Source organism: Hermetia illucens, chromosome 1, assembly GCF_905115235.1.
Source record: "Hermetia illucens chromosome 1, iHerIll2.2.curated.20191125, whole genome shotgun sequence".
Taxonomy (NCBI): Eukaryota; Metazoa; Arthropoda; class Insecta; order Diptera; family Stratiomyidae; genus Hermetia; species Hermetia illucens.
This window is the reverse complement of record NC_051849.1, coordinates 174,695,546-174,717,121: the sequence shown is the minus strand read 5'-3', so window position 1 is coordinate 174,717,121 and position 21,576 is coordinate 174,695,546. Positions and strand designations below refer to the sequence as shown.

Sequence of the window (21,576 nt, the reverse complement as noted above, 5' to 3'; positions counted from 1 at the left end):
ACATCGAAGCTATGACCGAGACAGACTTCTACAAGTACCTAGGAATTCTGCAAGGAACCCATGCTCGAGTCGGTGATCTGAAGGATGCTCTGCTGTCCGAATTCCTGCGACGTGTAACGCTGCGATTTCAGTGCATCTCTTGGGGAAAATTAAAATAAGCGCATTGAATGTATGCACTATTCACTATTCCTTCACTGGCTTACGTATTCGGAATATTGCCGCGGACGAAGACCGATCTGGAAAATTGCCAGCGGCGGATACGGACAACTATGTCCAAATTCCGAATGCATCATCCAAACTCTGCCGTGGAGCGGATGAACCTGCCTCGTAACATCATCGCCAAGTCGACTCGCTGCGCGCTTATTTTTACAGCAAAGAGCAGGCGAGTCCCTTGCACGCGGCTGTCTGTAAGGCAGACTGTGGACTGACTCCACTTAACTTGAAGGATCGATCCTTCAATCCTCTGAGTGGAGTGAAGTCGAACCAAAAGCGGATCGATAAATGGAAGTCGAAAGCAATGCACGGTAAACACGTGAATTGTCTTTGACAGCCATTTGTCGAATTGCATTTGTCGAACAGATAGCTGTGTGTTGAGACGGAGGGGTTCATGTGTGCCATTCAGGACTGCGTGGTCGCAACCTGAGCTTATAAAAAGCTCATCATTAAAGAACGGATGGAGAACCACCAGTGCAGAATGTGTGATTTGGCATTAGAGACGTTGGACCATCTCATTTCTGGCTGTATTGTTATGGATCCAATGCAATACATCACCAGGCATATTGCTGTCTGTAAGGTAATCCATCAAAACCTTGCATACAAGCATGCCCTGATCACGGGAACATGTCCGGTTTACCGATATGAGCCGCAAGCAATACTTGATAGTTCTGCTTACAGTATGAATTGGGGCCGGCAAGTTCTGACTGATTGCCATACTGCACATAACAAGCCTGAGGTAATGTTAGTTGACAAGACGGGTCGCTCCGCGTATGTTATTGATGTTGCTATCCCCCATAATAGCAACATTGAACGGAAATACGTGGAGAAAAAGGTGAACTATGAGCCATTGGCTCGGGAAATCAAAGAAATTTGGCATCTCGAGCGGGGGGTTGTAGTTCCCGTAATATTGTCAGCTACAGGTATTGTACCTAAATGCCTCACGGCTTCCCTTGATGCCCTGGGACTTTTGCACAGTCTGGTTCAAACCCTGCAGAGGTACACCATTCTGCATACGTGCTCGATGTTGTCGTGAGTTCTCGACGGATTCTCCCATTAACCAACCACCGGCCACACCACCAGCGCCCCTTTAGTTTTTAAGTTGGTAGGATCGTCCGAGCCTAAATGCTTGGCACTTAGTGCTAGTATTAGGTGAAATCCGGAATCTGTCGAGATGGTGACAACTCGGATATAATAAGAGTCACATATTTCAAAATATCTGATTCAATAGCCAAAAATCGGCCATTTTTATAAAAAAAGTTAAAACTCGAGTACATCGAAAACGGTTAAGCTTGGGGTAGGGTGTTGCATAGTGAAATCAGTCAGAAATAAAGGACTTTAACGGATGTAGGTCGACTTATCCTGTAGCCCTGTGTAAATGGAACTATCGAGTGCCCAAATATTCTTACATAAAAAGTCAACAAAACCTTTCATAAACGAAGCGCCTAGCCTCCGGTTTCCGACTTATATATCCACAGTTGCATAATTTCTAGGATGACAATTAAAACAATGTTTATGCAAATTCAATGCTAGTCGAAAGGCTTTGTTCCGAAGTTCTATCTGCTGACAAATTAACTTGCGATCTGGATGCATATTAATATAAGTATTATAATATACGTATCTTTGAAAAATTATTTTCTGGCAGTTGACTCCCGGTGTAGTTGGCGTTTTTTGTCACCTTATCGACTAAAGAGCAGAGTTAATCACTTCATTTATTTCAGGCAGAGAAGACGCCATTTATTCGTCCAAAATTTAGAAATTTATGGGTACAGTATACGATTTGAATCTACTGACCGCTAATAAATAGAGAAGGTTTTGCTTATCTCTTGAGTGTTCTTTATCTCCACACTCATTCAACTAAAAACGATGATTCAAAAAATAGCAACGATAATAACTGATGGAAAGCCAAAATTGCTCAGCTTATTCACTAAATAAATATATATAGATATATCTATGGTATGTACAGCTCTTCTAGCAACTAAGTAAGAGATGCGTAGGATCATCCAGATAGTGGATGTATACAGGAGTCCTCATACTTGTCTTGGCGGTAGCTGCAAGCTGCGTATGTACTACTAAATTTATGAGATCGTGTGTAACTTTTCATACATTCTATTGTCTAAACCAGGCTGAATATGTATATATACATATATGTATTTATATACACTCTACTCTGTTTTCATTTCACTTTGTTAAGATTAAAATTATTATCAGCTCGTTGAGCTTCACAATATGTATGGGCTAAGAACAGTAACATCGTTCAGTTTCCAAGAGCTAGCTCTCCTAAACAAACGGTGTTATTGGTGAGTTAAATTAATTTAGATTCGAAATTGCTAGAAAGTTAGCTTTAGAATGTTTGTGCATAAATTGTTCCATAGTGAAAACGAATGAATAAATTTCATCCAAGAGGCTACAAGCAGCTGATATTAAGCCGGATCTCTATGAACACATCCCTATGTTTGGTGATAGTACTCAATAATAAAAGTGGAATACAGTGACCAAATTAAAAGTGTTAGGAAAGTTGATTTCCCAAATGAATAAAACAGAAATTAAATATCATCAACAAACGTATCCAATTCTTTTTATTATGAAGGATTCCTTACGAATTTTATTGGGCTGCGGGTTTTTCTTCTGAAAGAAATACTTTATTTCAATATTAAATATAGAAGTAAATATAAACAACCATTTAATAGTCACTGAGCAGTTATTTTTAAAGCCTTGACTGACAAATATTGTTGGGCTACGGTGACTATTGATGATGAGTCCTTGAAAATATTTTATTTCAATATTTACAGCCCACATGTACATGCAACCAACAAAAGAATTATAAAAAGAATATCTTGTTAGTGCTAAAAACGATATAATCAATTTACCGGCTTATAAGAGCTATCAGAACATTGAATCATTAACAATTGTTGAATTATGCTCGATGATTGATGTTCACTAATAAATTGCGCAACATGAGAAATAAATAAGTGATTGCGTTCTGCAATCTGCGATCTCTTGTAAAATTCGAGAGACATATTGCACTGCGGATAATCTATTGTGAGCAGTGACGCCTTGTCTGTGTGACTTGAGCTTTTTTACTCCATTTTATTAATATTGCCAGACGATGCAACACATCCTAAAGGTGTGCGACGGGAGGGATATCTTTCCTTGCGAACGCGCTATTCGAATTTTACAGATTCAAGGGCGGTCAAGTCGGTACTTTCGGTTTAGCTTTCAAGTTCGCGCTTACACAAAACCTTATTAAAATCGATTCAGTGTTTGCCTGTCACACTCGACTTATTCGAAAACGGTTGAACGGAATGTAACGAAATTTGGTTCGAAAATGTGGTTTTTGTGTCCCTTTACATATAGCGAGTGGCATCATTTTGCGTTGGGATTAATGGGATTCTTCGGTAGGGAGTGTAAATTTTGCTAACCATATTTCATTGTCACATGAGGTATCGAATAAAGTGCTCGGTTAGTACTTTTTGAAACTCATCTTATTTTTGGTATTAGGTGAAACACAGGGTAGTGGGGACTCAAAATATATCCTCAAAAAGTGAAAAGATCTGGTTCTCAGAATCCATTCAACCGAAAAATCTGAAAAAATTCCCATAAGTACATTTATATGAAATCTAAGCCTGAAAATACTACCGCTATTTAATTTAGCTACATACATATGTATGCTTTTTTTTCACGGGTTAAAGTAGAAATATGTCTAGATGCATTAGATGAATACAGGTGCATACAAATATATATGTAGCAGTATGCGGTAAATATTAGACTGACATTTGTAGAGAACTGACGTTTTTACAAATTAATATTATTAATATGAAGAATTTTGAATTTAAATCAAATCAAATTTGATCAATAAAATAAGAAGATATTTATATTTAATTAATTAATACAATATAATTTAAAACTTAATTTAAACTAGCTTACTTTCGATTTGTTATTTAAACTACTTTTTTCCCGAAAAATTTTGTCAAAAAATTCGTTTTTTTGACGTCTGTGTTCCGGACGGGAATGAGCGGCGAGCCGCCGACGTATGGGGGGCAAGACCAGCCCCACCATAAGGCCTAGGGTCACTCGGATTGGTCGTGGAGTCCGCAACGAGGAGGATGCAGACCTAAAAAGAGCCAAACTAAGGATAGCCAACCTTAAAAGAAGAAATGGCGAGCTGGTGAAATCACGCGAGGATCTTAAAAATCAAATGTCAATATTGGTAGAAAAATATGAAAAGCCTACGGAACAGCTAATGGCTGGAGAGGTAAGCCCGCTGTCTCCAAAGGTAGCCAGGAAAAAAGTGAAGCTTTCTTCGAATACTTCTGCAGCATGGAGGGGTGCCTTGAGGGCGAACAAGTTTTCGGCAGCGAATCTGTCCGCATGGAGAACATTGAAAACCATCAAGCTGACGGTATGAAAGACAGTGGCAATTGTGGCGGTGGAAATGTCCCAAAAGATGGTGCTGAAAATTTAAACTAGTTGGAATACCGGAAGCTGGTGTTCGAATATAGAGATTTTGTGTTCATCTTATATGAAAATCTTTCTACGCAGAGTTTTAGATTCGTATATGGTTAAACATCCAAAATATTCCTTTATACTTTTTTGCAAGATATACATACATATAGATATTTTGCAACAAACATTGCCTATTAGCGAATACTATACTTATATATGCTTGTATATAAATTGACCATACATATATTTTCGATTTACATCTAAAGTACGTATATTGAATACCGCTTCTTTAATGTACGAACATATCCAACTGAATTAGGTACTACCCCACTACTGTCTGTCTGGAGTAATTGATATTGATATTAAATGATTAGAAAACTAAAACGAAATGGTCACGTGAGCTCACTTTATTGTGGTATTGACGAATTGATATGTTATGATGACGCCATACACGTTTTAGAAAGCACAAAATTCACACAAAATGTCAAAGTTTCACGTTTTATAACTTCGTTAATATTAATTGGATTTCCTTAAAATTTCCTGTTATGCCTTATCTACCTATCTATCTATCCTTTAGCATGAACTTAAGAGGGCTTTTCGGCAAAATTTCAAAAATATGCTAATATACTGTTATTAACTTTATTTGTGCAAATGTCGGAACAGGATGTATTTTGAGGCCTATATTTCGTTCAGATACACCATTGTGATTTTTTTCAGATTTTTCGGTTGGATAGTTTCTGAGAACGAGACCTGTTACGCTTTTTGAGGATCATATTTTGAGCCCTCACTCCCCTACGTTTTAGCCGACATCAAATATGGGACCAGTTTCAGATTGAGTCCTTTCATTTGACACGCCGTATAACTACATTCAGTGAAAAAAAATGTTCAGCCTCTATTCACATGTATGGGGAACCCCCCTTCAACCTTAACACAAAATGGCGCCCCCTGCTGCATGTAAAGGGAACAACAGACCACGCAATCTCACCAATTTTCGTGACAATCGGTCTAGTCGCTTCCGAATAAATTGGGTGTGAGTGACATACAGACAGACAGACATCGAATCGTATTAGAATCGGTTTTGTTTCCCTCAAAACCTCCAAAATGGTCCGACCGAGGCCACAAGTAGCACCCGAAATAAAAAGAGATGGAAAAGGTGCCTTCATTAATGTATATAAATTAAGTGAGAGATTTAGCCACTCTACTTAATGGGAACGCGGGCTCTCGAATTTTATCATCAAAAAGACGGGAGCCGAGAGAGTCCACATTGAAAGGCTTGGATGCGGAGGAAGAGCCCGATGAGGTGCTTAAAATGGTCCGGAAGACGGAAAGTGAGGTCAAGTTTCTTTTAGTGTCACATTTTAGTAAGGAGAGATCCGTTTTGGAAAAGCGAATTCTGTCGCACTTTCTCGTGGACATAAGCCCGAAGAGCCGGAGCAGCGATCTGATCAGCTTTAGGTCGCTTAATTACCAGACAATTCGTTTTGAGCACCTGCTGAGGGGCGAAATGGTCCAGTGCCGAAGATGCTATGGTCACTCGGCAGTGAACAGTCAAATGACCTTGCGATGTGTAAAGTACGAGAAAGACCATACGGCTGCCAAATGTTCGCAGCAAATTCGAGAGCAAATCAAAATCTTCTGTGTCAACTGCGGAACCGGAGGGCATCCGGCTTAGTACCGTGGATGTCCTGCATACCGCAATGTTAAGGTGACCAGTCAGCAGGCGCTGAGATCGGTTGAAAGGAGGAGTTATCAGTGGTGTTGGACGATACCGGCCCTTCGGCACCAATCGTCCCGGGGATCTCATTTGCAGAAATAATCCAAGAAAGGGAGTCAAGAATCCCCAATAAGATGCAAGTGGCGGGATGAACACCATCCTCAATAAGATACCGGCCATGTGTGAAAACGTGCGGGATACGCTACAACAGCCTGGCATTGTCTTGATTTCAGAAATCCACCTCATTCCGAGGGATTCGATGACATTGAAGGATTTTGAATTTGCGAGGAAGGATAGATGAATTTCTAATGGGAGGTAGTACCGGAATACTTGTGGGTCACCATTATCGCTTCAGGCATATTAATAGACCTGAATTTGACACCTTTGAATGTATGAAACTCTCTTATATTCAGTATTCACTGCCTAGAGGAGGAAATTTATACATTCTGTCAGTCTATGCAGTGGGAAACAATCGAGGCAAGCTCAAGGAGGAATTCCATTCTCTGTTTCCGATGCTCGAACTGAACAGGCTGAATAATTATTGTATGCGTAGCCAGCGATTTGAATGCTAAGCACATCTCGTGGCTAAACGCTACAAACAATCCTGGGGGTATTTATTCCTCAAATATGGGATAGAACAATACCAGATAGAGTATAAATGCGAATTATACGGGCCTGATAGTCCAACTTAGCCTGGGGCAAAATCCTATCTGGATTTGTGCATTGCTGAACCGCGCCTGAACTTTAATTTTAGGAATCCTCACCGAAAACTACAGAGTCTCCTTACGATAGCGACTACAATGCTATTCTTATTGAGGTTATGTTTGATAGACGGAGAGTTTGCCTGCTGCCATGGAAGAAATTCCAAGAGAGGTTTATTTGGGAATATCGAGAGGAATGCCCACCTCTTGATGAGGAAAACGATAGTACAATTGTATAATCTATCGAGCATATCGGGAGTATCATCATCCCATATTGGAGCCAACGTGATGTTCAGAAATTGTAGAATGAGATGTCCACAATTTCAAATATAGCCTGAACGGCATTAAAGTTCTCCAGTTTAGCTCTTCGTTACAGGCTGATCTCATACCGAGTGAAAATTTACTTGATTACGTTGTCTCACGTGTGGAGTTAATTTCCATATTTAGAAGGGTAAACAATAAGAAATGATCCGGTATGGATGGCATCCCCAAGGTGGTCCTCAGGCATTTACCAGACATTGCCATTCGTAATTATTGCATCTTGTTCAATAGTTCATTGTACAATTCCAAAGAATCCAGGACAATGGAGAAAGGCTCGAGTGTTCCCGATCTTAAAGGGAGGGAAGGATTCATCCAGCCTTAAGAGCTACCGCCCAATCAGTTTGCTCCCTAACATCAACAAGGTGTTTGAGATTTTGGTATTGAAAGCCTTCAACGGGTATATCAAGAAGAAGGAATTATTGTCAAATGCGCAATTGGACATTCAACAATATATGCAATAACGAAGGTAACGCCTGATATTTGCTGACGGATTAATTATGGTGAGTCCGTAGGTGCTTGCCTTATAGAATGGAGAGGGCCATTGATACCGTCTGGTTGGATGGGCTGATTTTCAGGGTCCTGAAGAACGAGTTTCCCAGCCACCTAGTAACGATGATCTGTAGTCTGTTGTATGGCAAGTGCTTTGGTACTAGTAGAGAATTTTATGTTCTGAATGATTCACAGCAAGGGATATTGACTCCGCCTACACTTTTTGCAGTATTCGCCGGCGAATTACTCAACTTTTTCGAGTTTAGTAAATCTCCTAAAAGGTCGTTGGTTGCCTTTGCTGACGACCTGATAGCCTACAAAGCACACAAGAAGGTAACTGAGGGACATGTTGAACTTCAGGATATTAAGTTCTTCACGAACAGCTGGCGGATGAAAATCAATGCCCAAAAGTGTGAAATGATTCTATTTCCAAATTCCTTGTCCTATGCCAGTAGGAACTTATTGGAGAAATTTCCATATTACTGCGAACCGGGATAGTTCTGAGCTCATTCCTCATAAGAAGTGCGTTAGACACTTGGGTGTGCATCTCGACAAGCGTCTCCAATTTGTCGAGCTAGAAAGCGCTCGCACGGTATTCATGTTTCTTCGAAGACTTTTATGCTCCACATCTTAGCCGGAAGGTTAAGATAATTTGCAATCTTACTTTTGTTAGACCGGTGCTCACCAACGTTTAATTTGAGTGGAAGATGAGGAAATAAGGATCTGTGAAAGGAAATGTCTGTGTGTTTGCACGCGCGGTGAAATATGCTGAGGCCTTTTGCATCGAAGGTTCGGAAAGAGAAGAGGGTTCTAGAGTAGGAATCTGTCCTTTGAATAGGATCGAAAGGTGGGCATTTCCCTCGAGACAATATGAATACTGAAGTCTATGCAATCCCAAGGGCAGCAACTTAGGCAGCACTGGGGGCGTTGAGTTGTCATTTAATCACCAGCAAAATCACCAAGCATGTAGAAACCATTGAACTCTACTTCTACATTCAATACTCTGGTGCCTGATAAGTATGGACTAGAGGAACTAAAATCTCGCATGTTTTAGCGGATAGTTGGTTCAATGTCTGCTGCATTGGCTAATGCTGCCTTCACAAAACCCCCTGCTGTTAAACACACTAACTTTTCTTGTCAGAACTAGAAAAACATACTGCAGAATTTATTCTGTTGAAAAACAGGAAGACGTGGGGAAGTATTGTGGGTACTCTGATTAACCATTTTTCTTTAGTTGAGCATATATTCAGAATAGGAACTTCCCAAGATGATACGTGCCCACCTTGCAATGAGGAAGCGGAACCCACGGGAGATTTTCCATTAGTGTGCCCGTCTATGAATACATCAACGATCAAGGGTCTGAGTTTTTGAAGGCTTTGGCTTTTCCCAGATGCACTCACAATCGCAGAAAACTTTACAATAATGCGATATTTGCCAATTTCGTGGAGAGATCATGATAAAAATATTTAAAATTAAAATTTATTATGCGGTGGCCATAAGCCCCTGCATGGGACGTAGCGCAATTTATTATTTATTGTTTTCTCTAAGTTGTTTTTTCTTTCAGATAATTCACATCCATACTCCATTGCGAATATCCTTGAAGCAGCATGATAATATACATCATATTGATTTTATTTGTTCTCTACGCATTCCTGAAATATGTATACTCATACTGGGCTCGTAAAGGATTCCCATACATACCACCTACCATCCCCACGGGAAACATGTCATCACTAGTGAAGCGCGAAGCATCCTTCGGCATGAATATTTACCAATTATATGAGTCTACAAAAGAACCGTTTATTGGAATATATTTGTTCTTCCGGCCAGCATTGTTGATAAGGGATGCTGAGCTGGCAAGAAGAATCCTCACTGTTGATTTCAATTATTTCCATGATCGTGGTGTGCATTCAAATGAGAGGACGAATCCTCTCTCCGGAAACTTATTCTCATTGCCCGGCGAGAAATGGAAAAATTTACGAACGAAATTGACACCGACATTTACATCGGGGAAATTGAAGAATATGTTCACAACACTGGAAGATGTTGGAAATGCCATGCTGGAATATCTACGTGATGAAATACCATCAGGTCGGAAAACTATCGAATTGCGATCTTTGACAACAATGTAAGCAGAAAGTCAGGTAGAGGAATGGAGCTATTGGCATTTTATCGGGAAAGTACTTCTAATATGGTCGCCTATATTGATACTTTCTGAGGAATAGGTCACGTCCCACGTGAAACCAAAATGTTTCGATTACCCGCCATAGGAGTGGTGTGTAACCTTTTAAGCTGTAGTCAAAGAAATACCGGCCGAAAATGTATACTTTAGAAAAAAATCTGTATTTACACATGACTAAAAACTCGGGTGGGGAAGGCTATCGCCTCCCTTTGTTATTATCGGAGTTGAGAGTTTAAATACCTTTTAAAGTGAATGTCAAATGCTTCAGTCCTCCTACCCCCAGGGACACGACATAGACAATATTGACACATTTTACTATATTAACAGGTACGCAGCGGATGTTATTGCTTCAACCTTTTTCGGACTCAACATCAACACATTCAAAGACACGAACAATTCCTTCCATAATCTTCGATATAAACTCAACCAAAACACATTTTTCAGGACATTAGCTTCATCCGCAAATTTTCTTTGCCCCAAGTTAGTGGAAAATAAGGAAAGAGAAAGCTGGGAAGCAGCAATGCGACGATAGTTGCCCCCCTAAAGCAAATGCTTCAAGCTCCATAACATCCCATTGCTATGCCCACGCTTCGTTAAATAATTAATGAGAGAAGCGCTGAGTTAATTAATTTTTATTTCATTAGGCTAGTTGATATGTTCCATTTATATCTGGTAAATAAGGCTATAGTTAAATATATGGTGGATTTGGTGAAGGATACAATGGAATATCGGGAACAAAACAACGTCACGAGGAAAGACTTTATGCAGCTCCTTCTGCAGCTAAGGAATACGGGTGAGGTGAAGGAGGACGGCGATTGGACTACTGGCAGCGCTAAGGGTATGCATAATTTCATTACAGGGGTCTGAAATAAAAAAAAGGGACTAGCACAAAAATTATGATAGCATAAATTGGCAGTCCATTGAAGGACAGTTGATTTTACTAATAACAATTGTGTCTTACAAACATATTGTTTTGGATTTCACCATAAATACCAGACCCAGATCTACTACCAAGTGAATTTCTGTTAATTGAAAATCGCAAACAACTTTCCCCTAGATGTTAGCCCAGATCCATACTAATATATTTCTCTAGAGAATCACGAACAAGTTGCGTTAAAATTTTCCGGGCAAATTTGCTTCGCATTTTCCCTGTTTTCAAAGTAAAACTGACTAATCTATCGAACCCTTTGTATTTTTTCCGAACGCTTGCCTACTACTTCGAGAACTCTGTGACATCCTGTATTACTGATCAGCTTATCCTTTCCTCCTTCTCTTTTTCATGAACGTCAACTATTCATGGAAGATGGCAGAAAATCTCTGACGATAGAGCAATGTGCCGCTCAAGCGTTTATATTCTACATTGCCGGCCTGGAGACAACAGCTGCCACGGTATCCTTTTGCCTCTATGAACTGGCACAGAACGAGGATGTCAAAAATAAATTGCTCAAAGATATCAACGAAACATTGGAAAAGCACAATGGTGAATTCACGTATGATTGCATTCAGGACATGAAATATTTGGATCTATGTATTCTGGGTAAGTTTGCTAGCGCTTTTGTTGATATTTTCATCTAGATATCCCCTTGTATGTGTTTTTTGTGGGGAACATGGGACTTGCTGTTCATTTCTCATTTGTCAGGCTTTTTGTATCTACATACATAGAACGTTTATACCTATGAACATTCTGGATGAAATCGATGGGAGAATTTATGTCCACATTCTTCCAATTTTTGGATAGGTTGAATAGCATTCGTTAAAATTATCGAATAAGGTTTTAATTATATATCGACGGCAATAAAAACATATTATCCCCCGCCTGGAGGGGTCTCGATTGTTAAAAGCTAATAATTTAATGTGTAATTGTGGTACTTTGATTGTCACGCATCTACAAAGAATAAAGAATAGAATAAAAGATACGCGTACCTTGCGTCTAATGATGTTAAGATGTAACTAACAACAATAATAACCGTTGACTCAACAATCTTGTTGGATAACGACCTTGAAGTGCTTTAGAGCACTTCATTCAAGACCGTAACGATACACCACAGGATAATATTATCCTGTAGGACTCGATCTGGTGACCATTTCGCTCGCCCGTGATTGTTGCCCTGATTTAACTCCGGTACTCAATCACAGCTGAGTCGACTGCTATCCGACGTCAAGTCAAGATACAAATCCCACTTCTACCAGTGAAATTTGAACCGCGACTTCTGTACGATAACTTAGTACTCTAACCACTGAACTATCTGAACACCCAAGATGTCGTTAGTCAACTTCAATGCACAAGTCGGACAACGACATAGCAATCGGAAAATCAGAATATGGAGTCCCTATATACCGCAGTCAACAGAGATCTTGGAGATGAAGCATCAAAAAATGAACTCAACTCAATCACCTGAAAAACGTTATCAGAAACACGGCCAAAAACATACTTGACCCCAGCCGCAGCCCCGGCTCGTTTGACGATGAATGTAAGTTAGCAACGGAACGGAAGAATGCTGCATACCGAGTAAGGTTACATTCTCAAAGGACGCGGGCCCGCATGGAGATTTATCACGAACTCCGGCGAGCAGAGAAGGACTTCACAGGCGGAAAAAGGCAACCTGGGAGAACCAACAAGTCTGTAAACTCGAAAAGTACAGGGAGCAACCGCACCAGGCGCGGAAGTTTTACCAACAACTCAGCAGGATGAAGCCTTACACATCTCAATGCTCATCCTGCCGAGACAAAGAGGGAAATCTGATGATCTGGACAGAATGGGCATATTGGAACGATGGGTTGAGTACTTCGATGGACTACTGAAGAACCAAAACATCGGCGAGTTGGAGGTCCCGCCAACTGAAGACGACGGACAAATACTGCCGCCACCAAGTGTAGAAGAAATATGCAATTCATCGGCTTAAAAATCATAAGTCGCCAGGAGCCGATGGAATTACAGCCGAATTGGTAAAATGTGGAGGCGACCAGTTACACCAAGTGGTTCATCAACTTGTGCTCAAGGTATGGGACTGCGAATCAATGCCTGACGATTGGCAACGAGACATTACCTATCTCATACACAAAAAGGGAGATATCACACAGTGCTGCAATTATGGAGGTATAACGTTGCTGAGTACCATCTATAAATATTCTCCGCTATCTTGCTAGGACGGATAGCCCCGTACGCCCAGAACATCATTGGTCCATACCAAAAGGACTTCACTCCAGGCAAATCAGCAACAGATCAGATTTTCTCTTTGCGGCAAGCGATGGAAAAACTGTTGGAATATGGACAACCGTTGCACCATCTATTCATCGACTTTAAAGACGCCTATGATAGCATAGGCAGGGTAAAACTGTACACTGCCATGAGAGAATTCGGTACTCCGACGAAATCGATTAGACTGACTAGGCTCACCCTGGCCAATGTGCGAGGCCAGATAAAAGCAGCAGGATCACTCTCAAGACCATTCGATATCAACAACGGTCTACGATAAGGGGATGCCCTACCATGCGTCCTTTTTAACCTGGCCCTGGAGAATGTGATCCGCGATGATGAGGCAAATGCAAGGGTTACGATCCTCTTGATCAACATCATGAAAAGAACGAGCCGAGACGTACAAACTGCCTTCATCCAGATCGAGCAGGCGGTGTTCGGCGCGAGATCTTGGACTGCACATCAATGAAGACAAGACGAAATATATGGTGGCAACGTCAGCGCTAAAATTTTCGCTGATCGGCTAGAGAATGCATAGCTTTAAAGTAGCTTGGTGTGGTAACTCCACTACCAATCTCGTGCTTTACCTATGAAAAGGGTGTGGACACATATATAGAATAGTTCGAAATACCAATGTAGGGTTGAGTTGATAAACACTTTCATGACGAAAAATAACCGCCTGATTGGCAAGAATGCTGATGTGTTATCAGAAATCAGATCCCAGGACGAGATGATAGTGCGGATATGATCTCGTAAAACAGGGGGCTAGTTATCATCGTTCAGATAGTCATATTCTACATATAAACGGATCAGTCCATCATTAAATCCATAAAAATTATCTAATCTGAACATGGCATCAAATTCGTAGAAACTAGAAGTATCCCATCCTGAGGCCGACTGGTTTGCGTGAACTGATGAACTGTTTGAGTCATAGGATTATGGGGAAACCAATCGATCTCAGACTACTTCTTCAACTAGTTTCGCAGGATCTTGCATGAAAGAATCAACGTAACCCACATGGTCTTCCGTCGTTACTCTTCTATTGTCAATAGTTCCCAGGCACTCTCGAGTTCAGCTCGACAGCCTGAAGATAGATTATCTTCAGGCTATTAAAATGTAGGAGGCTTCTAAGACAAAGGGGACACTCTGGCTCGATCTAAAAGAGTGGCAATGCAGGAAGACTTCGAATGGTCGAGGGCCAACATCAGACTATGACACCGTAGAGGAGGAGAAGACGAAGTTGAAGAGTTGGCGTCATTAGAGCGGCAGCTTTACCGTTTCTTATTATGAGAATGACTATAATTTTAAACAGTCAATCATGACGGATGAAGCCCAGCGAATGCAGTTTATTAAGTTGTGCTCCCGATACTGAAAAACCAACCAATACGAAAAATATATTGGCGATATATGTAAAAGGCGTTAATTCGTTCGTTAAATTAAAGAGGCATTCATTTAGAATGGAATTGTCGGAAGTGGCAGTGGATAGACCACATATGGAAGAGAGGCGAAAATTTCATTGCGGGCTAAACCATTCATTGGAATCCTCTCTCCCAAGATATCCATCGAGTGGATCGCCCCAAGGGAACTTGGCGAAGAACAGTAGAGGACGAGTGCGAGCGTCTTGGGAAGTCATTGGGGAAACTAAAGTGCATTTCAGGTAACCGGGAGCGGTGGCGCGTAAGTGTGGTTGACGTCCTATGTCCTACCGAAAAGTGGAGGACAATTATATATGTATTGTATAGCGAAGTAGCTATTCTGTAGAGGCAAGAGCTTTGCGGAAAATTCCCTGGAAGAGACTGTCAAGACTGGCGGCTTACTCAATCAGACTCCGTTAACGGAAAAGATAATTTTACTTCTGTTTGAAAGAGTAGATATGAGACTTCACCGGATGTTATACGATTCAGGAAAACGCTGCTTCCTGAAACAGCAAATTTCACCGCAGACGTTTCGACGTGAACACTTTTGGACGCGGGAAATTCTGTCACTTGCTAACTATTTAATAAGCATGAAATGTTCATTTTGAGACTTATGAAAACCGCTTTTGCCATTATCAATGCTCCGAAAAGATGCTGGTAACAAAGTGAAAGTTTCTCATAGAATTCATGAACGGGAATGTCGAATTTCTCGGTATAACAAAACTTAATAATTTGGGAAAAAAGGTAAAGAATGCAAAGTCCGTATGAGGCGTCGAAACGTGCAGCGTCGAAACATCTATCATGGAAACGCGCTGTGTCGCTACGAACGTCGTTGAAACGTTTGCGTCGAAACTCGCTCTTCCCATCTCCTCGGTTGCTCATCATCGTGCTTGAGAAACCTACCATTCTTGTCGCTCACAGGACTATTGAAGTGTTTATGACCACCTACAAGTTCTTTCGTGATGTGGTATTCGGTACCGAAATCGTTGTGGTTGCCTCAACCACTGCTTTTATTGTCAATGCCATGGTTAAATTGGCGGTGGAAACAAAGCTCTTAGGTCCTTATGTTTATCGATCTGCCTTCTCATTTCGTCTTATGACATGCTTTTGGTGTATGACCGACAATTTCATTAGCAACAGAAACTCCAAATGTTAGTTTTATAATGTAAACCCGACAAAAGCCTAGGATTACTTCCTTTTGCACCAATCTTGTACTGTAAGTGCATTGGAAAGGGAATCATAGGTCTCTTGAAAACTTGGCATACAAGAACAACAAAACAACATATTTGTCCCTTAATTAAAATTGAAATTCCAAAGAATAAAAAATAAGATTAAATCCTTGGAAGTTCCCTGGGATTGTTGCATTTTTTTAGATTGCTCGCGGAGCATGAAAATGAAATCTTTCAAGCTTGAGCATTTGAGAGAATATTTCTTTAACAAAGTTCCTAAGCACAACGGGCTGTACAGTGCATTCCCAGTTACGTATGTATATAGGCATTACGTTGTATATACGCACTAATTACAACTCCAGCACCAAGTGAACGTTTCGTTGTCTAGAATGCTTATGCAAGGGCAGCTTGTATCTAACATCATTCGATCTGTATATACATGTATGACAAAGTTCTCGTCCTTTCTGAATTGTTGTTAGCATTCAATTTTCCGATATTGTGAATACGCAACCACTTCCCACACTAAATTGGTACAAACATTTAGACTTATGAAAACTTTCAAAGTTGTCCAATACCAATCTATTTCCAGAAACGATCCGCAAATATCCAGGACTTCCAATCCTGAATCGTGAGTGCACAAAAACATACCAAATACCCCATAGTGAATACGTTATTGAAGAAGGAACAGCTGTTGTTATATCTCTGATGGGACTGCATCGTGATCCGGAGTATTTCCCAGATCCACTCAAATTCATGCCTGAGCGCTTCTTGGATGGTCAACGCAATTACAACGACGTCGCTTACTTTCCTTTTGGAGAAGGTCCCCGAACATGTATTGGTGAGTAATTATATAGGAAGAAAGGATGTTGAACAGGACGAGAAGCATCCATATATTATAACATCGGTTTCTGGTCATATCCAAAAACGACATCCTTTCTTTTTCGACCTCTTATGCAATCTGTCCCGGATTACACTAATTGAATTTTCTTGTTTCGTACCTGTACTTTTTCCGAACCGGACCTGCTTGAATATCGATGTCCATATGAAACGTAGGTTTACGTCAAGGTAAATTGAGTGCGAAAGTGGCCCTGGTGAAAATATTGACGTCATTTAAAGTGGACGCCGTAGAAAAACAGGAAATTGAGTTTGATAACTTCTCTGTTGGGCTGATACCGAAGGATGGAGCGAATGTAGTACTTACGAGAATTGAGTGAATGAAGTTATGTCAGTGGGTACTACACCCACATAAAATGTAGTGAACATTTAATATGATTTGGTGACTACATAACATATGTGTGACCATGAACATACATATGTCAGAATAAAAATTTTTGTTGAAGCCTTTCTTTTTAATAGAACTCTTTTCAAGTAATTTATTATAGATTTGCAGTAAGTTGAAAACAGACCTTAACTTCTTATAAACCCAAAATCCGCAGAGGGAAAGGAAATAAGTGGAATAAGGATTTTTGAAAATTATTTAACTTGTAAATACGTAAAGTTCGGGGTTTATGAAAATCATCTACATAAGTATAGAAGGAATGACATCAACGACACACCCTCGACCAATGCGGAATGCGAGCGCCTCTAATAGTCTGAACCGCCGAATTCCTTGACAAGCCGATCAGTCTCTTTCTATATCACTAAAACTGCCTTTACCTACACCACAACGTAATATTTTCAGAGCAAGCCCTTCTTCCAGATCAATGGACTCTCAAGTGCCCTCTGAATGGATGGCAGGAAAAGTAAATTCTCCAAGATAATGGTACAGAAGCTGATGAAGACTAACTTCTTACCGGAAGAACACTCGATACCGTGATAATCAGCGAAGCCTGAATTTACTAAGTTAATGCTAGCGCTAGAACGTTGGTTGCCATTTTCATGTAGAGATTTGTCCAGAAGGGAAAACTTGCGCAACTCAGAAAAAGCTTGAAGCAGTACTTATACTTAATAAGGAAACTGGAAGTTGATGCTTCAGGTATAAAAGGTTTTGTGTTTCCCTATGTGATGAGCACTACGCAGTTCTCCAACGGCTGATAGCGTTGACTCGAGATATTTAAATTGTCTCAAATCTAAAATTTACGCAACACCGTCGTCCTGTCGCTCTCTATGGTTCTGAATGTTGGCCGACTATGAAAGACAATGAACGATCTCTTACAGTAATGGAGAAGAAAATCACATCCGAGGTGGGGATATCCGCGATCGATACGGGGTTGCGCCGCTCGTGGAAAAACGGCGAGAGAGACGTCTTCGATGTTATGGTTACGAAATTTGCACTAACGAGAATTCACTTACCAAGATTGGTCTGAACAATGAAATCAATGGTAAGCGACCAAAAGGCCGGCAAAAACAACGGCGGCTTGATACGCTGGAGGGAGATTTAAAAGCCTCGTGATCACATCCAGATTAGGCATTTGATAAAATAAGATGATAAAATCAATCACGGTAAGCCGACCCCGCTAGTGAACGGGGCAAAAGGCTGAAAAAAAGAAGAAGATGTAAGGAGCAATGAGTGCCTAACAGTTTCGTGTCACATTGTTAAAAATTCTATTGGCCTCTATTTTTTAGAAAGCCATTTAAATAAACCATTTAATGGAAAACGCTGAATTGATAATAGCCAACCTTACACGCTTCACACTGGCAATTTAAGATTATTAGCAAATGTGAATAATTTTACCTGCAACAGGTACAAACAAGTTGGGAAACCGGAAGCTGGGCGCTTCAGGTATGAAAGGTTTTGTTTGCTTCTTCTTTGAGTATATCTGAGTGTAGAACTATCCCATTTGTACGTAGCCTGTTATGTATATGCATTTAGCATGTCTGACTACTTCCTTTAGTGTGATATTGATATTTAGTTGCAAATTTACACGGCAAAGTCAACTTTGAGCTACTGTAACTTTGTTACTAATAGTTTGATTTCTATCAAATTTAGCGATAATATGCTTCATATTATATTTTATACTATTACCAACTTTTATAACTCTGCGAAGAACTTAAGGGAGGTTTCAATTTCCCCAAAAATATGATAATATACTATTATTAACTTAATTTGAACAGATATCGATATGGAGAATATTTGGAGGCCTGGGCACCCTATAGAGACTGCTTCATGATTTTTTTCAGATTTTTTCCTTGGGTAGTTTCTGAGAATGGATCCGTTAAAAAAATCATCACTTTCCACCCCTCCCAGTCCCCGCCTTTCAAACAAATCTGAAAACTAAGCCCGGGTTCGGAAAGTACTTATTGAGACCTTTCATTCACATGACTCACATGTCACATAACTATATTCGGTGAAACAAAATTCAACACCCCCTTTTGCATGTATGGGGGACCCCCATACCCACATCCCCCCTTTACATGTATGGGAAACCCCCCTTTAAACTGCACGCAAATTGATGTCACTCACTGTATACTTGGAATTCCATAGTTCCCATATGCCCACCAAATTTCGTTCAGATCGGTTTAGACGTTTCGGAGAAAAGTGCGTTTGACAGAATGACAGACAGACGGACAGTGAATCGATTTTAATAAGGTTTTGTTTTACACGAAACCTTCAAAACTAAAAGCAGGAATGTAATGGCCACAGTATGTTGCTGACTCTCTGTTTACGTATGAATTGCTAAGGGGGGAACTAGATACCACCAACATCTCCACTCTGCTTGCAGGCGAAGTACTGATAGCAGTGTATGTGTCTTTGAGATGGAAGAGAGGCAAAGCCTGTGAGCACTTACACCGTAGTGGTCCATTGAAATAATAAAAAACTTGTTGTTTCTTTTTTGTTGGTGTATATATTTATTCTGCAAATAGCGATATTTCAGGAACCAATTATTCCCTTCATCAGTGCTAACAAGTCTTGTTGGCAAGAATAAATATCTACACTAATGGAAAGAAGCAACAAGCTTTTTATTATTTTAAATAATTAATCGTTGGAAACACCGCGTAATTACACCCAGTAAAAAAAGGCCGAAGTGGTACGTTTACACTTTTAATACCTGCTTGAAAGATGCCATCTTCCCGACTCAACGAAAAACGCAAATGCAGTTGCTGTTACCAAAGAGTGGTATACCACCTGAAGAGCCATCATCGTATTGCCCATTTGTTTGTTGGACAGTATGGGAAAGTCGTTGGCGCGCAATATCTGCAAAAGACTGCTCCCAAGTGTAGAGGGTATGTCCACACAACAATACGGTTTTCAGGTCCGCCGATCAACGGTCGATGCTATCAACGCAGTAGTCAATTTGGCTGAGGAAGAAATTGCAGGTATAAGGTGGCAGAGTGATACCAGAAAATACTGTGCCATCATCACCCTCAATGCCTTTCATCAAGTACCTCGACGTTATGCGCAATAATCGATTGACCTTCAAGGAACACCTGAGCTATCGGGCGAGATAGCAACGAAAATTTGAAGTGCGTTAACTGGCATGATGTCCAATATTGGAGTACCCAAGCCACAGAGAAGGCGGTTGTTACCCAGAGTGTGTTCATCCTTTTCATTGTAATAAATTTCGAATGCTGCGAATCCTGCCGCGCCACAGACTCCTACAAGTGGAGACGATCATTCCACAAATGCTCGAAGCCCAAGAGATGTGGAATGCAGTTAGTGGCACAGTAAGCTGTATTCAGGAGGAGCTTCGAAGGTAAGACCGTCAGTGGCAGGGAGGAAACAATTCTCACCGTAAGAGTAGTTCGATAAAGCTTTAACCTAGATAGTTACGTGGGGCATAGTAGGTGAGGAGAGCTGGTTTTAGTGGATTAAAGTCCGACACTATGGCTTTCGATGCTCTCAACCTCTATAAATACAAAACAAGTCGGAATACCGGAAGCTCGCGCTTCGGATATAAAGGTTTTGTGTTCATCTTATGTAAGAAATTTCAACGCATATTTTGCTATCCGTATTTAGCTACAAATCCAACATAATCCTTCATATTTTTCCAAACTACGAGACATACCTACATATTACAGCCATAAATATTACGCTCACCCTAAACAATCAATTTGCCTATTTCCCAATACTGTACACATATATTTCCGATTTACTTCTTATATCTATTTGAATTAGGCACTACCCGCAAAGTTCATTAGCACGCATCTATTATATACCTACATACACACATGTCTGGCTGACAAATAACTAAAAAACTAAAACAAGATAATTCTATGCGACCCAATTCATAAGAATTCATTTCGTTGTGGTATTAACGAATTGATATGTGATGATGACGTCATGCAGGTTGTAGAGTGCACGAAATTCACAAAAAATTGTAAAGTTTCACCCCCTATAACTTTGTTAGTAATGGAAGGATTTTCTTCAAACGTGACCAAACTGTGCATTATGTTCTTCATTATATGCATGCCAAATTTTGTACTTCTGGGATGACCATAAGGGGGGTGCCGGGTAAATTTCTAAAATGTGGAAATATACTATTATTAACTTTATTTGTGCAGATATCGGAACCGGATATATTTTGAGGCCTAGATTTCGTAGAGATGCACCACTGTGATTTTTTTCAGATTTTTCGGTTGGATAGGTTCTGAGAACGAGACCTGTTACACTTTTTGTTGGTCATATTTTGAGCCCTCACTCCTCTATGTTTCACCCAATATCAAATATTGAACCAGTTTTGGAAAGCACTAATTGAGACCTTTCATTTGATACCCCACATGGCTACATTCTGCGAAAAAAATTTGCACCCTACATTCACATGTATGGGGAGCCCCCCCTCAAACTTAACA

At 40.4% G+C, this 21,576-nt stretch overlaps 1 protein-coding gene across 2 annotated transcripts; it reads left to right on the top strand.

The window, feature by feature from the left end:
* Positions 1–2,392: 2,392 nt before the first annotated feature.
* On the top strand, positions 2,393–17,149 carry LOC119657513 (probable cytochrome P450 6d5). 2 transcript variants are annotated; one of them, XM_038064457.1, is made up of 7 exons: positions 2,393–2,513; positions 9,449–10,012; positions 10,394–10,546; positions 10,711–10,904; positions 11,370–11,603; positions 16,436–16,684; positions 16,900–17,148. In XM_038064457.1, exons 2-7 carry the CDS (start codon positions 9,492–9,494, stop codon positions 17,058–17,060), a joined length of 1,512 nt encoding a protein of 503 aa, XP_037920385.1. In that variant the 5' UTR covers positions 2,393–2,513; positions 9,449–9,491; the 3' UTR covers positions 17,061–17,148. The 2 variants fall into 2 exon arrangements, with proteins under 2 accessions (XP_037920385.1, XP_037920393.1); XM_038064465.1 differs by lacking the exon at positions 2,393–2,513 and having other exon boundaries at positions 9,433–10,012; positions 16,900–17,149.
* Positions 17,150–21,576: the final 4,427 nt, after the last annotated feature.

Excerpts from the sequence above, each read along its gene's own strand:
- LOC119657513 (XM_038064465.1), top strand. The coding sequence starts at position 9,492 with ATGATAATATACATCATATTGATTTTATTTGTTCTCTACGCATTCCTG. Across the intron at positions 10,013-10,393 it reads TTGCGATCTTTGACAACAAT|GTACGCAGCGGATGTTATTG; the intron begins GTAAGCAGAAAG and ends CTATATTAACAG. Across the intron at positions 11,604-16,435 it reads TTTGGATCTATGTATTCTGG|AAACGATCCGCAAATATCCA; the intron begins GTAAGTTTGCTA and ends ATCTATTTCCAG.